The sequence below is a fragment of the Gambusia affinis genome, linkage group LG24 (assembly GCF_019740435.1).
Source record: "Gambusia affinis linkage group LG24, SWU_Gaff_1.0, whole genome shotgun sequence".
Taxonomy (NCBI): domain Eukaryota; kingdom Metazoa; phylum Chordata; class Actinopteri; order Cyprinodontiformes; family Poeciliidae; genus Gambusia; species Gambusia affinis.
The window spans coordinates 6,323,886-6,345,859 of record NC_057891.1 but is presented as its reverse complement, the minus strand read 5'-3'; the positions used below and the strand labels follow the sequence as shown (position 1 = coordinate 6,345,859).

General features: G+C 40.8%; 1 protein-coding gene and 1 long non-coding RNA gene across 3 annotated transcripts in view; one reads left to right on the top strand and one right to left on the bottom strand.

Annotated features, from left to right (window-relative positions):
* LOC122827025 overlaps window positions 1-21,974 on the bottom strand; it is a 118,267-nt gene that overhangs the window by 45,153 nt on the left and 51,140 nt on the right. The window lies entirely within an intron of this gene.
* slitrk6 (SLIT and NTRK-like family, member 6) lies at window positions 4,625-18,293 on the top strand. The gene is made up of 2 exons (XM_044109503.1): window positions 4,625-5,098; window positions 14,403-18,293. The coding sequence occupies exons 1-2, from the start codon at window positions 5,012-5,014 to the stop codon at window positions 16,878-16,880; spliced, it is 2,565 nt and encodes an 854-aa protein (XP_043965438.1). The 5' UTR covers window positions 4,625-5,011; the 3' UTR covers window positions 16,881-18,293.

The window sequence follows — 21,974 nt, the reverse complement described above, 5'->3', positions numbered from 1 at the left end:
GCGAGGGCTGGAGCTGCAAAATCGACGTGCCTTCAGGTCTAAACAAATCCAAGAATGCAGCTACTGTACTATTTGTCCTCTACGACGCAGCAGAAAATGTGCCCTTGATAGAGGATTACATGGGTCATTTTTGTACATGTTGGAGAATAATTCTGTAAAATCTTATGTAAAAATTCCCCATTAAGTACACTCTTTGGAAGTTATCTCACAGAGATATAACTTGAGAGCTGTTAAAATATGCGTCAGAAGAGCCTCAACATTTACCCCAGCAAATCCAGATACTTGCAAAATTACCAAATCTACGTTGTTTTCTAATAAACGTAAGAGTTTTCTGAAAAAAAAAGAAAAAAAAAATGTTTTTGAGTATTCACCCACATGTTTGCAGCCCACGTCTAACATGAGGACAGATGAACTTTTGCTGTTGCTGTTAGTTAATGGTGTGCTGCCCTTAAATATCTCCAGGCTCTCTTCCTTTCAGCGCACATGTTTCTGTCTGCTGCTTATCAGGCGAATGAGGGGGAGCGTGTAATTGTGCGCTACAATGTCTGCTCTGTCCCCTTCGATATGCAGAGGTAACATTGCACTCATTACTGAAGGAGCGCTGGAAGAAAGCGAAGGCACAGATCATGCTGTGGACTCAGGGGAAGGATTTAAACCGTTAAGTGCACCATGATTGCGATAACAAATAAAAAATGAGAGATGTGTTGAAACAGCTTTTGGCGAGCTGTTCCTGTCACATTCTCCATCGCTGTTTTGTTGCCGTCATCACTCAATGTAGGCCTTTCATGCACAGCGATCACTAACCGCAATTCAAAAGCCATTTTCCTGAACATATGTCTTGGTGATATACTAACACCTATGTCACCTTAATGGATTCTAGCGCGTCGACCCATAAACCATCACATCAACTTCTAAAACTTTCTTTAAAAAAAGAAATAAATAAATCAATATGAATAAATTGGTTGACATACTGACAAGTAAAAGGGTTAAAAATCAATTTCTAAGGCTGTGGAAACAGTTGAGAGAGCCGCTATTCGTGAATGGGGAAAATATTAAACGGTTGTACGTCTTACAAGTTGTAGCAGAAGGAAATCAACAGAATAGTTCCAGCAGCAGATAAACAGCTGAAAGCCTCACTTATCAGAGTTTAGTGTTGATGATTTATAATTGACTGAAAAAAGAAAAAAAATAGCAAGATTGGCCACCCGTTGTTGAGTTTTAAAGCAAGACACTATGAAAAAGACCAAGAGTGTTGAAACATCTGTTACATTTTCGCTTCACTTTTGCACTGTATTCGGTCAAATGAAGCAAACCTTTTCAACAGACCTTGAGCATCAGTGTCAACATGTCTGTGTTCAGTGTTTTGTTGCTGGAGCAAACTAAAGTTAGTAAAGGGACAAATCAAAAAGTTTGAGAAACCCCAGACTGTCTCGACTAAACCAAACAAACAGAGGCCAATAAGAGGCCAAAGATAATATTTTTGTGGCTTTGCTGTTCGCAGAATGTGTCAAATCCTACCATCCGACTGAAACACACATAAAAGGATGAGAGTTTCCTCTCTGGGTTGCAGTGTGAGATGTGTTGCTAAACTAGGGGTGACTGGGTCTGAATTGGGGATGGAATATGAATTTGACTAAAATTATTCATGTAAACATTGTTTTTCATAACCGTGTGTCCGTCCTTTCTTCTTCAGCTCAGCCTCGTTTCAGTGGAATTTACTGCAGGTGGAAGCAGCACGAAACTCATTTGTTAATCAGGTCCAGTTTATTATGAAACTCAGTCCCTATTGATGAAACCATCTGCCCATGACTACGGCACATTATCTTTGGTTATGAGCAAAAAGCGCCTCATTGTTTGATCAAACAACACGCTGATGGAAAAAGAAGTAAATAATTAAACATAGTGTGCCGTCAGTGAGATGATAACTACATCAACAGCGGGGCCTTTCAGCACCTCAAGCCACAAAGCATCCCATGCAAATTAAACAGATACACGTCTCGTCTTTTGTCTATTTTAAAACCGAGCCTGCTTTGCAATTGAAATAAAGGATTTATTTATATTTCAAGAACAAGAAAAGGACAATAGGGTATTTTAAACAGTTATCTAGAAGAGGGGATATTTGCACGCATAGTTTGTTTAAGCTGATATCTGGAATTTGAACCCAGGTCATTTCGGGTGTGAACGAATGACATCCATGTCACGCTAGAATTTACTGTTTAGTAAATTCATGTCACTAAACAGAATTTAGTCGAGCAGCTGACTAAATTCATATGCATTGAGAAGCAACACTGCAGATACCGTCAACATTTAGGATAATTGAGTTTCTTGTGTAATTTCAAGGTTACAACCTTTCCGGTTTATTAAAGTCAGGCCTCTCATTTCTCAGACGGCCTCCTCTGAGAGAATATCTAGGTTGTGTGATCAGTGAGGTCAAGCACCTCTCTGATGTTCCAGATGGGAGCAAATTTACACTAATCCGTGACAAACCGGCCTGGTTTTAAGCAGCCAGTACACTAAAATACAAGGTGAGGGGGACATTCTTGACCCATCTGAAAGTGATCAGCCTGTGGAAAACAACAGCTCAGAGGGGACGGGTTAGACTCAGATTAATCCCTTACTTCCCCTAAATTAATCAGATAAACTATTTGGCGCTTTGAAAGTTGTCGTGTGGCGGCGTGAGTCCGGATGATGTTGATGGTTTATGAGTGTCCGCGCCACAGGGAGGGTAGAGGTCAGGCTGAGCAACAACTCAGCTGGCGCTGGTAGCGCTGGAGTCGTTTTCAAGGACGCAAAGTGGCTTGATTTCTGTTGGCTGTGTGATGGATTTAACATTCACTACACAGCAAGACTCTAGTTTTATTTATCAAGAAGCCATTTTACACTATTACAAGTGTTATAAATGATGCACCTCAATGGTAAACTACTGTTTCCTTTTTATTTTAGACAAGTCTATTTTGGACACATTATCTGTTTGTGCCAGCTGTATACAGCATTGTTTTTGTCCTTGGGGCTGAAAGCAGCAGGTTAATTAAAGCTTATCAATGTAAGATTATTATTATTTTATTTTTTCCTCACAATTAGATAGGAACCTCATAGAGGAGGCACTCTGTCTAACAGCGGCTGAGCCTTTCTGTCTGAGTTACCGGCTATGCCCCATTTAGACACCAGCAAAGTAAATTAGACCACGGGTGGGAGGAGACAGAGTTGAAATTTGTGCAGACCAGGCAGTCAACTTATGAAATGTTACATTGCAAGAATAAATACGATATTCTTAATAATTAGGGAATCATTTATGACATCCTAATTATTCAGACAATGATGTCTACAGGGCTGATAAAAACTACTTTCCCCTCTTCTTGCTTTTTTCACTGAAAAGTTTCAGATCACAAATGCTGTGGGATAAATCACAATTACATAAACATCATATTTACAACATTGTTAAATGTATCTATGATGAGGTGATATAAAAATCGTTGAGTATGCAATGTTAACGTCATTGTCCAATTTCATCTACAAATATTCCCAAACCATTTGATTTTCTTGTCAATGAGGGTCAGTCGCTGTCTTCAGGAGAAGTTTAGCCACGTGTAGCTTTAGAGCACAACTGACTACAATGAATGAAACGTCCAACCATGTTCAGGACTAAAGAAGCATTTTAGATGAGAGGGGAAAACATTTCAAGAAACAACAGAAGAAGCCATGTACTTAACTACTATGTACTGGATGACTAACAATATATTTGTATAAAACTGAAGACCAGTCAAAATTATACAAAATTATGTCTGATCTGGTTTCAACACTAACAAAAAGTTCTTCGCAACACACACTATGCACAATGAAGAGACAAGTAAACATACACTTAATTATTATCTATGACATTCTTCCCCAGTTAATAATGAACTAAAGTCAACTAAAACGTCATGGAGAATGACTCAAATAATATAAATACTAAACATTTTACTCAACTGAAATCAAATGAAACTGTTTTAGGGTAAGATGTTGAGCCACATCCAATTTTTAGATGCATGGTGTAGAAAAGTGGGACAATTAAGAATAAAAATACAACACGCTTAATCTCAGATTGTTTCAAAATACAAAAAGTGATTTTTCACAGAAATGCTTAAAATCTTACAGTAAAATTAGTGACATAGTAAGGCTTCCACAGATGACTAAACTGTGCGTAAAATCACTACTGGCCGTCGCTAATTTAAGGATTCACCTCCATCAGCGCTAGTCACATCTTGGAATCAAGTCGCACACCGGCTGTCTGGCAACGAAGAGACCCATCATTTCACAGGTTTTACCAAAGAAATGACGGAAGCTTGGTGATTTTACATCATCTAAAATTAGATTTTAGAATTTGAATGTAAAATAACTGACTGTTACCAGGGCTTAAAACAAATCCTATTTGTGTTTTATTTAAGAGATGATTGAAATACATTCAGAAAGTGAAAAAAAAGCGCAATCGGGTTTGTAATTTTATAAAAAAAAAACCAAAAGCTTCACGTTGCAGATTTTATTTTTAAAGTCCAAAACGGAAGCACTTTTCCATACTGCAGCTACCCTGACAACGGTTCTATGACTTGTCCACCTCTACAGCATGCAAATGACTGTGCGAGACCAATACAACTCAGATTGGTTAACTAAACAGAGCGCGCCGCACATGCAGCGCCAGAGCAGATCAGAGCAGAGTGCGTGTTTGACAGCTGCTGATATAACAAGACTTGCACGAATTTCTGGAGGGGTGCAACCGTATTCTATTTTAAATTAGTTACCTAGAATCTTCAACTTTAATCTTAATTAACTCTGCGCATGGTGTACACCCATCATCCCGGGACTTGAGTGCTCAAGCTTTTCCCCTACGTGCATTGGAATAACTGGAGCCCGAGAGACAAGCAGAAGAAAGGGTACACGGGAGCAAGACGGGACGGCTTTGAAGTTTATTTCACCTTTTTTTTGTCTTGAACGGAGCTCATATTGGACAAGAGAGACGGCCGTTCGTTCCCTTTTCATGCGTCGGCTGGCCACATTTAAAAATGGTACGAGTATGCTGACATTCGGACTACCTTCCTCCTTTTCTCCACTTCGGTTTTATTCGGTAAGTCACGAAGCTGAGAATGCATGCGTGTATAAGATGTTTAATTACTTTTAATTACAGCTGCGGACCGGTTTACTATGGAAATTCAGGTCCAATTACGGACATGTTCAAACCAGCTTGTAGCGCAATTTACAGCCATATATATATATATATATATATATATATATATATATATATATATATATATATATATATATATATATATATATATATATATATATATATATATATATGGGACAGAATTAACTTAACAGAGGGCATGTTCGACAGAAAATGACTCGGGAGATGTAGGGTGCTTCATTACCTAACTCCAGCACACCTGGCCGTCTGCCACACACAGTTACAGTATTCCCACAGTGGCGCGCAGCATTATGGCAACCTGGACTACCCGTTATTAAAGTTAACGTTGACTGTTACTCATATTATAATAACGCATCACCGACCTGTTTGCTCTATGCAAATATGCAGCATTTATTACAGAGGAACATGTTGCGCGTTAATATTTTAATTAAGACTTATTTGTCACAGGTGTGTTTCGTGCGCGCTGCGTCAGAGCCAATCAGAACGCTTTCCATAACAGCTAATTCGTTCAGTTGTCGGTCCTGCAGCATCGTTGTCTAATACATGAGGCTATAGTTCTTTTTTAAATGGAAGTTAATGAGGAAGGCAGTGTTCTAATTAGGTTGTGAATTCCATAATTGAGTCTGGGCTCCAATTTCTTGCTTGGATGAATCAATGGTTAATAGCCAAACAGCTTAGCTATATGTCACTGGAGTGGCGTGAATGTTTTTCCTGGGTGATTTAGGGAGAAATGATGCGGCATGCTTCAGATTTCTATTCAGACTGGAAAAGTTTGGATTCAAGTGTAATTAGAAAAGAAAGATAATTGTGGAATAATTATTTTTTAGACATACTAAACCTACCTAAAAACATCCTCCTGGAAAAGTCTGACATTTTGACAGTGAAAGTGTAAAAGGTGTAAGATCCTGACTTGTTGCAATAGATTCATATGAAATAATCAGCCAGCTACAGGGAATTAGGGCAAAACCAAATATGTTGTTGTAGATATCCTGTGGTTTAGTGGTGATAAGTACCTTGGCAATGAAGGTAACCAATTATGTGTTTGACCAGGTGTTTTACTGAGTAGAGCAGCTAAATAATATTGGCCTGACTGATGCAGATTTAGAGTTGCAACTTTAAGCTGCTATCAGACTGTGTTCAGGTGAAGAGGAGCAGCCCAGAAAATGTTGAATCAATCACAAATATGCAGTGAAAAATAAAACAGGGTCTGCTCTCTTGGCTCAGCGAGTTGAACTGTCTCTTGCCACTTGAGGGGGCGGATGTCATAATTATCATTTCTCCTGGACTGCAGCGGAGAGGCCGCTGGCACTGGCAGGATCCCAGCAACTCCGTGGGTGTATATAGTGGCCATGTTGACTTTTTAGGGTGAGACGCATCGCTTCCAATTCAGAGGAGGTGGGGAAAATGGTGACAAGTAGGGGAGGCTATCCCATGTCACGTTGAAACGAAATGAAACAACCCTCACCGTCTGTGATGCTGCTGGAGCATCACAGAGTGAGACAGGTTGTTGTTGCAGGTTGTTGTGGTTTTCCACCCAATACAGTAGCGTGTATTAAAGTAAATGATTAGGTTGGACTTTTCGTCCGGCAAAGGTTGTCGGACACAACGCCTAGTTATTATGCTGTTTTACTGTTATCCGCAAGTGTCTTATCCGAGACACCTGCAAGGAAATAGCCACTTTCACTGAAAGTGCTACTTGCTATAAAGCTCTCTTTCAAGAGGAATAGAAGAGCTGCAGGCCAGCCATCTTTTATTGGAGGACTGGTGAGTCAATAGAGTCCTCACAGGGCTCCTCATTATATCTGTTCCACTTGGGGCACTGCTGCTCCTTAGTCTGAAAAAAAGGTGCATGATTGATAGTATTTAAATGACAAAAAGGCTTCTCAGGAGTAGGATGGCTTTGTGATTCTGCTGAAATGCTTAGCGAGCAGGTTATTTGGGACAGCAAACACCCAACTGCCTTTGTTTGAAGTCAAACACTCCCATCTGTGGCACCCACGTCACATGTCTCTTCCTGTATTGTCAGTAAATGCTGCTAATCTTAACACCAACAATATCCAACCAAATCTGTTTCAGTAACAAATAAGGACTTCTGGGTATTTTAGAGATGGGCTTTTATTAAAAAACAAAAAGTATACTTCCAAGCTTCTGCCCTGGGTTTTAACTGGAACCGCTCTAACTGCCCTCGGTGGCATTCCTAGTTACCGTAATTGGTTTTGTCCAGGCGGACAAGTCTGGCCAGTTGTTAAGTCGTCAGGCACTCAATTAAGTCTGCCACAGTTGCAGAAAAGAGGCCATACAGACAGAAAGATTTCTAAAGATTCCCAAATCTAGTGATTTGGAAAACTCTACAGATTGAAACTGATTTTTAGTCTCGCTGAAACTCAGCGAGACATCTTTTTAAATTCAGAAAGTTGTTATTCTGTCTTCCATGAAAGGATTTTCCACTCATCTGCCTCTGTCTGCTCATGGTTTCCATCAGCCTCTCTTATTCTGTTTCCGCCGGCAGCAGACTGGATTTCCTCGGACCAGAAATCGGTCGGCTCAGAGTTTCACGCAGGTGGAGTTTTTCAGTTCTGCCAGCTGCGCATCACAAAGCGAACCTGCGCCGATCTCTTTGTGACACAGGAGCGAATTATACCAGCATCTGGTGAATGTACAGTCAGAGGGAAATGCGAAGGAAGAATGGGAAGCAATAGATTCAGGCTTAGCTTTTGACCTCTTTTTCTATTTTTCCATAACAGGATATACAGATAGCAGCAGTGTTTTTGCTTGAGTAGCTGAAAGGTTCTACCCTCAGGGCTTAAAGCTGGGGCCCCTGTTGTTTTGATGATATGCCTCATAAGCATGCATGAGCTTAACATCCCTCTACAATGTGCCAACATGAACAATAGTCACCCAGAAGCAGATGCTTGCTTCTGGCATCCACAATGTCTTTTTAGAGAGCTTCTTCCCTAATTGTCATTAATTAGTTTCTTATTATTCCAGTCACTGGTAGGTCGACTTTATACAAGTTTGTCCAATTAATTAACCCAGCAGGATTTTGCTGAAGAGCTGGGAGCTTACTGTTCGATACAATTAGCACCTACTGACTGTTTTATACAGGTTTCACAATAAGATTTTATTTTTTGGAGGTAGCGGGGGAGAGGTGATAATACCGTGTCTGTTTATATTAACAGCAGGTGGAGTTTCTGATTGGTAACAACTGAGCTACCAATCAAAAACTTTTAAAAAATTTTCTGAATGTTTTTGTTCATGTTTTCTGCTTAAGGAGTTTGTAAAAGAAAATATTTTGCACTGAAACTTGTTTGGTTCCGGCTCAGTGAGCAGATTTGTCATTTCCACATATTTTAGATGTAGATTAAGTGTGCTGTCTGACAATTCTGGAAAGGTATTCATACCGCTTCAACTGTTTCCTCATTTAATACCTTTAAAACAGAGAATTTTACATATTTTACTCAAACGTTTTTTAATAGATCAACAATGATATAAGTGACTGGCAGGTTAATAAAAAAGAAAATCAGACCAAACGATCTGATGCGTAAATGAGGAAATTATCTCTCTTTTATTCAGTTTTGCTTCTGTGAAATAATATCCAGTGTTTCTACATAACAGTTTTTCTTTTTCAAATTCTTTCCAAATAACATTTGTTGCTTTTGCAAGTCTATGATTTTTGCCGTAGCATCAGCTGTAAGTCTTTCAGGCGTTTCTTCCATCAATATTAATATTTAGCTCCTGAAAAGACCGACCAGCTTCCCTGCTGTGAATAAAAAAGATCCCCACAGCATGATACTGCTACCAAACATCTATTAACTTCAATACACAGCTGTATTTACACACAGAATGCCTATCTTATAATTAGGTGTCTGAAGCACATTTTCTGGCATTCGATTTTATTTTAAAGCATCAAAGGTGGAAATGCTTCCCATAGTTTTCAAATTTATGTTGCTGTCACAGAAACAGAGGTTTGGTTAAATATTTAAAGTTGAAATGTTTTGGCCAGTATCTCTAAAAAAGAAAAGAACAACCTTCCATCTGATCAGTTTATCGACTCTGACTCAGGCTAACCACTTGTTGTGAACTATGCTGGGCACCACTCAAGACTAGATGGTGTCTGCTGCATGTCATTTTTCTGCTTTTCTCATACAGCTGCCTTTTTTATTGCCTGCTCTGAACAGATCCATTTTCAAATCCTTGCCCTGCCGGTGACTCACTGCAGAGCAGAAAGCGTTGCTTTTTAAAGCGACAGCGTTGTCGGCGACAAACGTACATCTGCCGGCCGCAGATGGGTCTTCTTGCAAAACGCACCTCAATGCTGCTCTTATAACATTGCTGTTCATTTCTGGAGAACTAATTACTGCGCATAAGTTAAACAGACCATTTGAAATGCAAGCCTGGCAAATCACCCTTGCCATGGAGAGGTGAGCCGCCTTCCCTTTTCTCCTCCTATGCAGACCTGGTGCTTCTATTCTTAGATCTATCAGCATATGTTTGTTTCAGGAAGTTAAGGTCCGCAAGTAGAGATTTACAGTGGATCTCTTCTGGTTCTGGTTAATGCTAACATACTGCAGATTGAGGAAGTTTACAGAAGTTTTGATTGCTTTCAGGCTGTACAGTGTCATCCATTTCTCAGCTGATGGAGAATCTTTGACTCAATTTTCAGCAGCGTAGTGACATCCATACGACTTTTATCCGAGTTGGACGAGCCAGCAGATCTGTGGGACGCCACTGTGGATAACAAGCCTTTCATACTTGCCTTCCCCTACAGAAAAATGGATCAGGCTCCTGCCTCGTGGGCTGTTCACGGCTCCAGCGTGCATTACTTACTCTGACAGTGACAAGCACTGAACACGACTACAGCTGTGTTCATTTCCTCTCAAATTAATGCACTAAGCTGTCTCCTGGATAGAGTGCACTCTATGCTGTACAGTTCAACTCAAGGTCCATGTTCTGCTCTGCTCTGTGTGTTACTTCAGTGCCAAACTATGACAAACATTCAGATAAGACATATGCGACGACAAGGCCTACAGCATCAAATTAGATGTGAGAATACCAAACTATGCTATACAAATCGTTTTTTTCTTAAGCGTGTACAAATTCAGTTTTCAAATAGTACCTATTTAAAGATGCAGTCCTGGTCATACAGGACTTGATATGATGAGGTTTCATGATATAATGGAGCATCTGAGTGCGCTGCAACGCTTTACAGCTGGCTCAAATGAAGTGTGAAGAGGCTATTTATGGGTTTATAAATGGGCAGACCCTGTTGTCTGCTTTACAGCAGCTGGAGGGGTTCCATGTTTGATAAATATTCCATCACTGACTTTGCTTTCTCCTCTCGACTCCATCTCAGCGATCCAACCCACCTAAGGTCCGCACCGCTTTTGATGTCAGACGGCGAAGAGCGCAAAGATCTCTCAGGGCCATCACAAGATTCCTAATTGAATTGTCTGAACAGCGAAAGAAGCACATTCAAATCCATACATGTGAGCGCAATTCAAGACCGGAAAAATTTTCATCTCCTCCAGCCGTCACAGAGGAGTCGCATGGAACATTGATTGCCTGAAAAATGGATCTGTTAAAGAAGTCTGTTTGAAATACAGAAGACAGAGAGCAGCAGGCTCCTGCCTCCAATACCTCCCCATCAGCAGTGCTATCATGCAGATAATAGTCCCTTTTTTCATCTTGTATTGTCCTGGAAGCCAGCAGGGCACAGTGGTGGCTGCTTCACACAGGGACTCAAACAGGCTCTTGCTGATAACCAATCAAAGGAAGATTTCTCCGTCCCAGCCTATATTCCCGGTGTTTTTTTATTGAATAAACAATTCATAATTAATGAGATTAACAAATTAGATTTTACTTTTACCGTTCATAAACATTAGCAGCTGGAGCTCGCAGAAAATCACACTCATGGGGTTGGTACATTTGGGGGAATGCTGAGAAAGCCAAAAGAAATTATGGAAGTTGATTAAAAAATTCCCCAGGTCAGAATAAACATGAAGCCAAAAAAAGAGCTTGTGTCCCTTTGTTTTTCTTTTTTTTTGTCTCTCCATTTGGTTGCTTTACGTCCATTTGTCATTTCATTCACCTGTGGGTTCTATTGTTCTAGCCTGTCTGTCCATTTCATTTATCCAACTTTTCGTTCATTTGAGTTCAGTCCAGTTCAATTTTGTCCCACTCTGTCCCGCTGAGCATTTTTGTGTCTGTTCTGTCTTCCGTCCGACCAATCGTTTGATCCAGGTTTACTCAATTGTCAAGTTTGACAATTAATTTGCTCATGTTTGTGCATCTTTCCCCTTCATCTGTTCATTTGTCATTGTGTCTATTAACTTGTCTGTCATTTCTTATCTAGTCATTCCTTCCTTCCTTGGGTTTTTGAAGATTCCTAAGTCTGCAACAGTATGAGATTTTTTGCATTACAATAGGAGTAACTTCCTGCATGTTTAACACTGGGTTTTCAGACTGCAATAAACTACTCTCCTATTTTATGTGTTCAAATCCTGGTTTTGTAGCAACTCTATAATGAGTTTGTCTTGGGAAGATTTTCCACTGTGCTAATGCCTGACTTATAGATATTTCATGGCTATTTGGAGCACAAGATATCCCTGGAGGCAACAACACACAACTAATTACTGGAGAAGGAGGGATTACTAGTACATTCACTTTAAGATACACTGCACGCGAATGATCAATCACATTTATAGCGATCGATTTCCTTATTTTGGAAAGAAACAGCTTTTTACAGTCATTTGCAACAGGCAAACCTCCGATTTGTCCTTGGAAATGAGCGCGAGTCTAGATATGTGCCTGGAATGCCGACAGTGACCTTGCAGTTTGTCTGAATACCTAACAGCAACGACTTGCCTTTAATCAATAATTTCCACTCGACCGCACAATAATTTATCAAAGAAAGTGAGCAAAGGTATAGTAGAGAGGAGATGTTAGAGAAAGCCAAACTTGTCTCTGAGGTCTTCTGTTTGTAGTGAGAGACTGAAAGAATATGTGTGGTGTTACGTAACAGAGGTAGGATTTATATTTTTACTTGAGTCCACATTCCCCAGTGTCAACATACACACACACACACACACACACACACAATCTGCTGTAGGCCAAACGCCCCGTCAGAGTGTGCCCACGCCTCATCGACTCTCAACTGGGTGGAAGTATTCTCCTGAACTTAATTCAAAAGAAAGGCTGACTATTGCGGCTGAATCATGAGTCAGAGGATTCATTCTCCAACAAGCCCAGCTGAGCCGGGCTCGCCCCATTCTTGCTTTTTTCAGAAGATAATCAGATTCATTACCAAGATGAGCTGTCATATTCTGTATCCTACCTCTTTGAAGAACTCTGTTAGCTAACACGGCATGTCTGGCTCTTCCTTGATCTGAGAAAGATGTCTACACTTCCCCACCGGTCCCCCTGGGACTGAATTAGCTTTTGATCCGTGCGGTGTTAGTCAACTTTGTGTAACAGATTTCGATCAAATGCTGATTCTGCTTTTTGGAAAAGTTCATTTTTACTATTCCCTTTGTCACTCAAAGGAAATATGGCTGGAATCCTTTTCATAAGAGCTCGGTTGAAAATTTAGCGAACAGCATTGCCAGCTATAGAGATAGAACCATCAGATAACCTTAAATTATTCAGACTGATGTGTTTAAACCAGAAACACAAAGCCCTTCATCAGTCAGACTGAGCAGCTGCCATGAATGTGGCTTTGACATGGACAGAAGCGACTTTTACATTGCATGACTTACGCTGAGAAAGTCTTAAGTCAGATGAGTCAGCATGTATAAAGGGCAGAGAATTCAGTGGAATGAGAGTCTTTTTTTTTTAAAGTAGCAGTATCCCACACTGAGTCATTGGAAAGGGCGCATCGTAGTCTCTTTTCTTGTGTATTCAGAAGGTTAATTCAAATGCATCTTGGCTTTTGGAAATAAAACCCAATACTGCAGAAATTTGTATTAATTCCCACTGTCTGAATACCAATTGTGATGCTAGTCATTTTTAGCAAGTAACATCTCAGGTGGTTTGGATGTCTTCCATTCTTTTTACTCTAAACACATCCTGTTGCTTTCTAAAGTCATCTTAATAGTAAATGTAAGAACCGACAGCATCATGGACACCAAAGAAAAGCATCAGACTCGTCAGGGATAAAGAGGTTCCTAGCAACGTTGTGTCAGAAAACAGCATTAAAACATTTTTGGACATCAAACAGAGCACAGGTTATGACCAGACATGTCAAAGAAGGATTTCCAGTCAGAGCAGATCATAAACTACCCTTTCCCTCCTGCAAGCAAAACGCTTGCTAGAAGAAAATCAACCTTAAGAACACCGTCAGCCAAGACAGTAATGGTAGTGACAGCATTTGGCGGTGCTACATGTCCTGACCGATATAAATAAACATGGTTTATTGGTTCTATGTAATTAAATTAATTTCAATGGGAAGTTAATCAGCGTTACAAGATGGTTTGGGTAAAATACAGGAAAATCCTAGGAGAAAATAACCTGCTAAATATTGACCACTTGCTTTATTATCACATTGCAAAAACAAAATTGTACCTACTATTTGTGGTCTAGTTTCCAGTTCAAATATATTAGTGTACTTTAAATAAGACTAAACTAAATAAATACATTTTCAGTATGTTAGAGGTGCTTGCTTTAAATCAATAATTTGTCAATATTCATTAAAAAAAATCAGGTGACAATCTGTCAGAGGAACAAGATATTTTTCCACATACCATAAACCAAAATGTCTTATTATACAGATTATTTCACTTATAGCTAGTTTTATCTTATTCCAAGTATACCAGAATATTTGCACTAGAAACTAGACCAAACATACTTATTTTATTGTATATTTTAAATAAAAGGATGTGGAAGGTATTGTATATTTCCCTGTAGTTTCTCCAACATTGCACAAGGTCTTTTGCAGCAGACAAACCTATCCAGCATTACAGATATGCATTTAAATGAGTAGGTGAATTTGTTTATTTTAAGGCTTTCCTGAATTGTGCCTTAATCCAATACAGAACCACTTGTCTTCCCTACATGCATATAATTACCTCATAAAGGCATGTTTGAACTCGATCTGTACACTCAATAGAAACTATGTTTTGGAGCATGGTAATCAAAACAATCATGTTTTAAACAAAGTGTTTTTATTTGTTTCTGAAGCCAATGTACTCAAACCACGTTTTTTCCTCTCTCCTTTCTGTCTCCACAGATATCCAGGTCCACAATGCAGCCCTGGATAATTTTTATCGGCTTGTTTTTGTCGGCAGCTCACACCCAAGATATCTATCCCTCAAAGGCGTCATCTTCCATCAGCGAGTCGTGTGAGTCTCTGTGCTCTTGCGAGGCAAAGGACGGCGTCCTTCATCTCAACTGCGAGCAGAGGAACATCAGTAAAATCTCCCAAATCCAAATCCCGTCAGGTGTCTCCTTCCATCTGAACCTTTACAAAAATGACTTAGTGGAGCTCCGAGTGGAGGAAATGGAAGGGCTTAGGGGCGCCCTTTCTCTACACATCGGGGGTAATAGCATACAAGAGCTGGAGCCAGGGGTCTTTAACACTCTCGGTTCCCTGAAAAAGCTCCACATAAATAGCAATTTTCTTGTCACCCTGAAAGAGGACACTTTCCAGGGTCTGATAAATCTAGAGTTCCTTCAAGCCGACACAAATTTCATCCGGATCATCGAGCCAGGGGCATTCAACAAGCTGATCCGCCTCAAAGTCCTCATCCTCAATGACAATTCCATAGAGTTTTTACCCAGCAACATCTTCCGCTTTGTGCCGCTCACTCACCTAGACCTACGAGGCAACAAGCTCCAGACGCTGCCGTATGTGGGATTTCTGGAGCACATCGGGCGCATCATGGAGCTCCTCCTGGAGGACAATGAGTGGATCTGTGACTGTGATGTCCTCCATTTAAAAACCTGGATGGAGAACATGAGGGCGCAGTCGGTCATCAGTGACGTGGTGTGCAGCTCACCGCAGCACCTGAAGGGAACCATTCTGGCTAAAGTCAAACGGGATGTTCTGTGTCCGTTCCACAAAGACCTCCCGCTGGAGGGACCGCCATCAATGGATATGGTTGTAACGCCGTCGTCCAAGGTGGCTCAGATTCCTAAACAGACACCTTCCCATGTTCCCGACAGTCCCTGCGTGGAGCACTGTTCATGCCACAATCACCCGGAGGCTGGGTTATTGATGCACTGTCAGGACAGAGGGATTCACAAGGTGTCTGATATCGGAATACTTCAGGAGAGCCCCACTAAGCTGGTTATGACAGGAAACATGATCCAAAAACTCTTTAAGTATGACTTTGTCACATACGACAGGTTGGAATTGCTCAACCTGGCCAACAACCGCATTGACTACATCGATAACGAAACATTTCTCAGCCTGAGCAGCTTGAAAAAGCTTCAGCTGAACGGGAACAGGATCGAGAAGCTGGTTTCCACCATGTTCGTGGGCCTCCACAACCTGGAGTCTCTTTACCTGGAATACAACCTCATCAAGGAGATTGCGCCAGGCACATTCAATCCCTTACCCAAACTGAAGCTGCTGTCACTGAACAACAACCAACTGAGCTCCCTTCCAGCTCAGATCTTCCGCAACGTTCCCCTGGTCAAATTAAACCTGAGGAAGAACCTGCTCATGCACCTGCCGGTTAGCAACGTGCTGGATCAGCTCAATGTGCTGGAGCAGATCTATTTAGAGGACAACCCCTGGGACTGCAGCTGCGACCTGCTCAGTCTCAAGCAGTGGGTGGAGAAGCTTAAGACAGACACCGTGGTGGGCTCTGTTCTGTGTGAAACCCCCAAGAAGGTGAAGCAGATGGAGCTGAGGAGTCTTCGCCACGAGATGCTCTGTCCTGGGTTGGAGACGTCCACGGTCACGCAGGCACCCCCTGCAAACAAGGGTCTCCTGATCTCCTTAACTGACTCCATACCACTCTCAGTGCTCATCCTCAGCCTCCTCATCTTTATCCTCATGATCATCTTCTGCTCGGCTGGATTGGTGGTCTTTGTGGTGCACCGTAGGCGGCGGAAGGCAAAGAAAAAGGCAGCGGAGGAACCAGCACGGGAAAACACCAGCAGCACTTCCCCAATCCATTTACACTACAGCATGTATGGGCAGAAGACCACCCACCACACCGTGACCCAGAGGACAGGACCCGGTTCCTTATATGAGGACAGATCTCACAGCCCCATCGTCCAGATCTGCCGGAACCCCACCTACTGCTCCCAGCACAAGGGCCACGACTCAGACCTGGATTACAGTCTGGATGATCCAAAGCACCACGTCTGCCGGAGCATCATGGAGAAAGAGAACACCTCCCCGCTGACAGGAAACCCCAAGTTCAGGGCCATAGCTGAGGAGCGGCCGGGGGACTTCGTGACCTTGGGGACTCCCAGCTCTCTGTACAGGAACATCCTGGAGAGAGAGAAGGAGCTGCAGCAGCAGCTTGGAATAACCGAGTACTTCAGGAAAAACCTGCCGCAGCTGCAGCCTGCCATGGACATGCAGGTCCCAGGGCACCAGGAGGAGCTAAAGCTAATGGAGACGATAATGTACACTAGACCACGCAAGGTCATGCTGGAACAAACCAAGAACGAGTACTTTGAGCTCAAAGCGAACCTGCATACGGAGCCGGACTACTTGGAGGTTCTGGAACATCAGACTGCGTTTAACTAACCAGACGAATATATCATGTCTGAACCAAGTGCCTTGGCCTGTTTGCCCTCCTCTATTTTCCACGGTGTGAAATGTAAAAACATAGAAATATGATAGATATCTATATATATATATATACACACACACACAGGCACATGTGTTTATTGTAGCACAGAATGTATCTTTCGGTTTCTGCTCATCTGTTAGAGGTGGAATATTCTAGAGATGCACCAATCAGGCTTTTTCTGGCTGAGACCAATTTCTGTTTTACTCTGTGCCAAATTTTATTTTACACTTCTTTACGAGGAATTCTGATGTATGTCATAAATAAAAAAAACAATTCAATTATTTATTTATTTTTTTTTTTACCTTACCTGTATTTGAACCTGCTGATGGAGGGAAAATCATCCAGATTTTAGCTCTTGCCAACTGGTCGGTGCATCCCTATTAAGTGTTTTCAGCCAAATCAAACCTGGAAGAAGCTGTGGCCGTCTGGAGAGCAGGCCTGGGTTAAAACCCACACTGAAATCCACTCTATCAGCTTTTTACATGTGATTAAATTTTCATGCTCCTACAGCAGCCGAGTGAATTGATCCACGCAGCACAACTCTCCCCACCCCGACTCGGCCTCCTCCCAGGATAAAGCAGATGTTTGGAAAGAATTGAGTGAATTTCAATCAGTGCTTGACCCAGAATTCCGCTTAATCAGTCTATCCCGATTCTGGCCGTGACCTGATTACACCACCCCCCTCCTGCCAACCCCCCACAAGAGCAGCTTTAACGCTGGATCCGGAGTTCTCGATGTGCCGTAGTCAGCGGTTCGTACAGCCAAGTACATTGGGAAAAAATGTTTTTAAAAAACACAGCGATAGGAGCGAGGTTCTCCTCCTGACAGATGATTGATCCAACTCGCTGCAGAGCTGCAGTCAGAGGAACTTTATTTTTATACAGACTGAGGCAGATCAGTCAGAAAGTGGAGTACAGTATCTACACGACTTGTACAAAATGTATTGCACTATTTAAAATGCCATAAGATGGTGCATGACAATCAAGAGTCCTGCTGAAACGGTTTAGTTTTCATTTCTGCCAGAAACGAGCCGCTCACCATGTGCTTATTTCATGTGGCAGACCGACGGCATTATTTTTCTGTTGAATTTCATAAAAAAAAAAAAAAAAGACAACAACAGCCAGGAACAGTTGAGGACAGAGACATTTGCAGAGTGGACCGGATTTACGTTCCCTGTTTTCAGAAACAGCTCATGTAAGCACACTCTCTGTAGCTTTTCTACTTTAACTAGATTGACTTATTTATTCTGTATATTTTGTATATACTTCTGTTCCATTTTATCTTTGGGTTTTGTGTGCCTTCAGTGCTGTACAGAATATAAACAGAAGTTGTATCTGAAAGAGGAAAAATAAAGAATTGCTATATGATGTGAATCTGCAAATTGCTTCTCAGCAGTGCTCCGCCTCCACACTAATTAACACACCGGGTAACCTGGACTGCAATACTACTACTTTTTCTCAACATGTTTTATCTGCCGTCTGCAGTGCTTATGGATATTTAGGTGGATGTACATGTTTAAGCTGCATTTCCTTCTTTTTCCTGCTGTGGAATAATTCCACCCCCCACCGATTGGAGCAAGCGTAGTCTTTAATCACACTGCAGTGCCTTCAGAGTTCTTTCCTTTTCTCCATTTCGTCTGCAGATCCTCTCATTTTTCTATAATAACCCGCAGATCTAAAGTTCTGCTGCAAAAATACATATAGGCTCTGAAGCTTGAAATGCGCAAGCACACAATCTGGCATGCAGCGCAGGCATCTAAAAACAGAATCCCCCGTCTGCATGAGGAAAATAGCTATATATTTACATGCACACATTGTTTCAGCAAACAAGCAGCTTCTACTCATAAGCAGCAGGAGCCTTACCTCAAGGTGTGAGCAAAGTTTAGCAAAGTAAGTAAACTAAATAAGAATGTGAAAATCATTCAGAGATTAAATATTTTTAGATTAGCTAGTGTACCAGACAGGTTGAAATGTTATTATTTGACTGGTGCCACCCAGATGCCCTTCAAACATCCTACATCAGCTGTCACTCAAGTCAAATTTCAAACCTCCGATGCAATACACAGTTCCTTCTGACAATATTAATCAACATCTTGTCACTAAACCTTTCAGCACAACCCTTAATGGAAACTTTGGGTTATTCCAGCCAGATCTGCACAAATAGAAATTTTTTTGCCCATTTACAAAGTAGCTCACACAATGTTGGATTCCACGGTGTCTGTGAGCTGTGTATTCAAACCTTGCTACAGAATGAGTATGGTTTGATTACTATATATACAGAGATGCTGCTGAAAATGTAAGCTTGTAGCTCAGTCTCAAACGGTTTGCTCTAATTGCCTTGTTGGATGCCATCCAGCTTCCATGTTTAGAAGGTTATTTTTCTGCATCTGAACTTGAGCTGAAACAATTAATCATGATTAATTGATCATTCAAATAATCAACAAATTTATTATTTAACTAAAATGTTATTGCATTTTTGTCAAAATGTTTATTTTATTTAAAAAAAGAAATTGATTTGTTTATTTAAATCTTAATGTATTTCTAATGCTGTTTAAAAAAGCATGAGCAGTTAAATAAAGTCAGTAGAATGTACCATTTTTTTTATTATTCTTATTCAGAATAATTGATTAATCAGTAGCTAAATAAATCATTGTTGCTGCATTAATCTCAACTGAATAGAGCATCTTCTTTTAAATTCTGTGTTTGCTAAGGCTAGCTGGCAGCAGTACATCTCCTAAGGTTTCTTCTGATGCAACTATGCTTCTATCCTTTACCATGGAAAATTTGTGGGAACTTACAAAATGTTGCATAAAAAACAACCTGAATTAGTTGCGTTTCCATCTGTTGGAAAGGAGCAAATCAACAATCTATGCAAAACGTAATTTCATCATATGTTGACGCTACAAACAACTAATAAACAAGATGTATAGGTTGAAAACAAGCTTGAATCATTCATCCCAGAAAAACAAACAGAATTCTCCATGCTTTATGCCTCTGGTACGGAACAGGTCAACCATTATGGCAGCTTAGCTACAACAGTACCTGGAAATCAAAGAAAATATATTACAGAGCACTTTGACAAAGTGGATCTTGTAAAGATTTTAAGTCATTTGTCTAAATTAAATTCCATCAAGCACAATTTACATTTAAGAAATGCATTAGCATATTTTAGACTTGAAACACAAAAAAGACCAATTAGATAAGTGCAAACATCCTGCTAAGTGTTTAGAATTAACTGTTAAGCACCGTATAGCTGCAGGATGAGTGCTCAGATTCCTTCTACATGAAGGGAAGCAGAATGATAGCTTTGTGAAACACGGTTCATCCTCAGCTATGTGTCTGACAACATGTTCAGTGCACCATCAAATAACATTCACCAAAACTTTACTTCCACAGTTGCAATGGCCAAACATAAGAAAGTCATACCTTATACATGGAAGCTAATTTATGAAGCTGAATGAAAAAATAGGAAATATGATGTGGCTGAGTGAGGTCATAAAAACACAATGCAAAGAATTTGCCTTATTGACAATCCCACTATATTTCTGCAGTGGCAGATTGTCAAAATAGTCTAATCTATGATTGTAATGCTACAAAATCTGAAAAAAGTTCAAAAGAAGTAAATGTGTCCGCAGGATGGGACCCAGCTTTCATGCTCTCCAAGTAATTACCCAGGTTATACATCATTTCCAAAGCATGAATCGATGTCACGTAATGTTTGTGTAGGTCTTGTTTATCATACAGTGTCTTGCTGCGAGGGTTTCTTCTGAATTCGAGGACATTACTTAAAGTAATTTGCATTAGCATCGCAACCAGAGTGTCTGATACGGTGACATTTTGCTGCATAAATTTGCACAACAATGACAGAACCGGTGGTACATCAGGACTAAGTGCCTCTTGTTCCATATGAGCAGGGCCCGCTGTGATAACCGTGGATGTCCGGGTTTTGATTGTAGCCCCTCAACGTAATGCCGTTGTACACCAACTGTAATCATGTGTAACGCAATTATGTGGAAATGCGAACAATGCTGCCCGGTGCACAATGCGCAGCGAGTTCACTGGAAATGAAATGAAATGGAAGGCACGGATGAAAGTTGGACATAAAGTGCCCTGTTTACACTCTTATGCACACACTCAAAGCTCGACTCACACAGCTAAACAAACTAAGACCTTAATTCAAACAGTGCACCATACACCAGCTGTGACTGTTTACAATTCTTTTTAAACCATGTCTATGTTTGATTTGAATAGCAGCAAGAGGAAAAAAAATATCCTGTATCCTCAAATGTAATTACTGATTTGGAAATGTGTTTTTTCTACATAGATCCCCCTGAAACATTGCAAGAAAATGCCCAAATAATGCCTTCAATACACGGAATAACAATGTGTATTACAGCAATAAAGTGGCCACCATCTCATATATACCACAGATGATAGATTGACTTTATTAGCAAAAATGTTTTCAAACAGAAGTCTGAAAAGAAATCCATAATATTTCACCCAGTTATTTATAAAAATGGTCTGTCTGATGCAGCATCCCCGAAGCCGCAGGTCATAAATATTCATATCCGACAGCACAACAACAGGAGATCTCTTCTGGGCAACAATATTGATCACTGCTTTTCTCTTTTTCTTATTTGTATCCCAGAGATTCACCGGGGTGCTTTGAAGTAAGCACTAGTCAATTAATGTCTCACATGAAATCGCCCAGGCCGCAATGCTTTCTCGCCTTTTTGCGTTCCAGCCTGACATTTAATGAACAGTGAGCGACAAAAGGCAGAATAACGGCCCCCGCTGGATGTGATTGTTGGAGCAGCAAAGGGGGTTTAGGATCTTCGGAGTGGAAGGATACGAGACCAAAAGTTAAATTTATCCAGAGATGCATTGAAAGAAGTGAAGTGTTAACATATTTGCTTTGGCTGAGCAAGCCGACTTGTGTTGCAAAAGTCTCTCAGTGTTAATCCATCCATTTTGTCTTTAATTGATGGGACGTGAGTTGGAATTAAACTCCATTGATCTGTCCAGTCTAAGGCTTTCTTAATGTTTTCG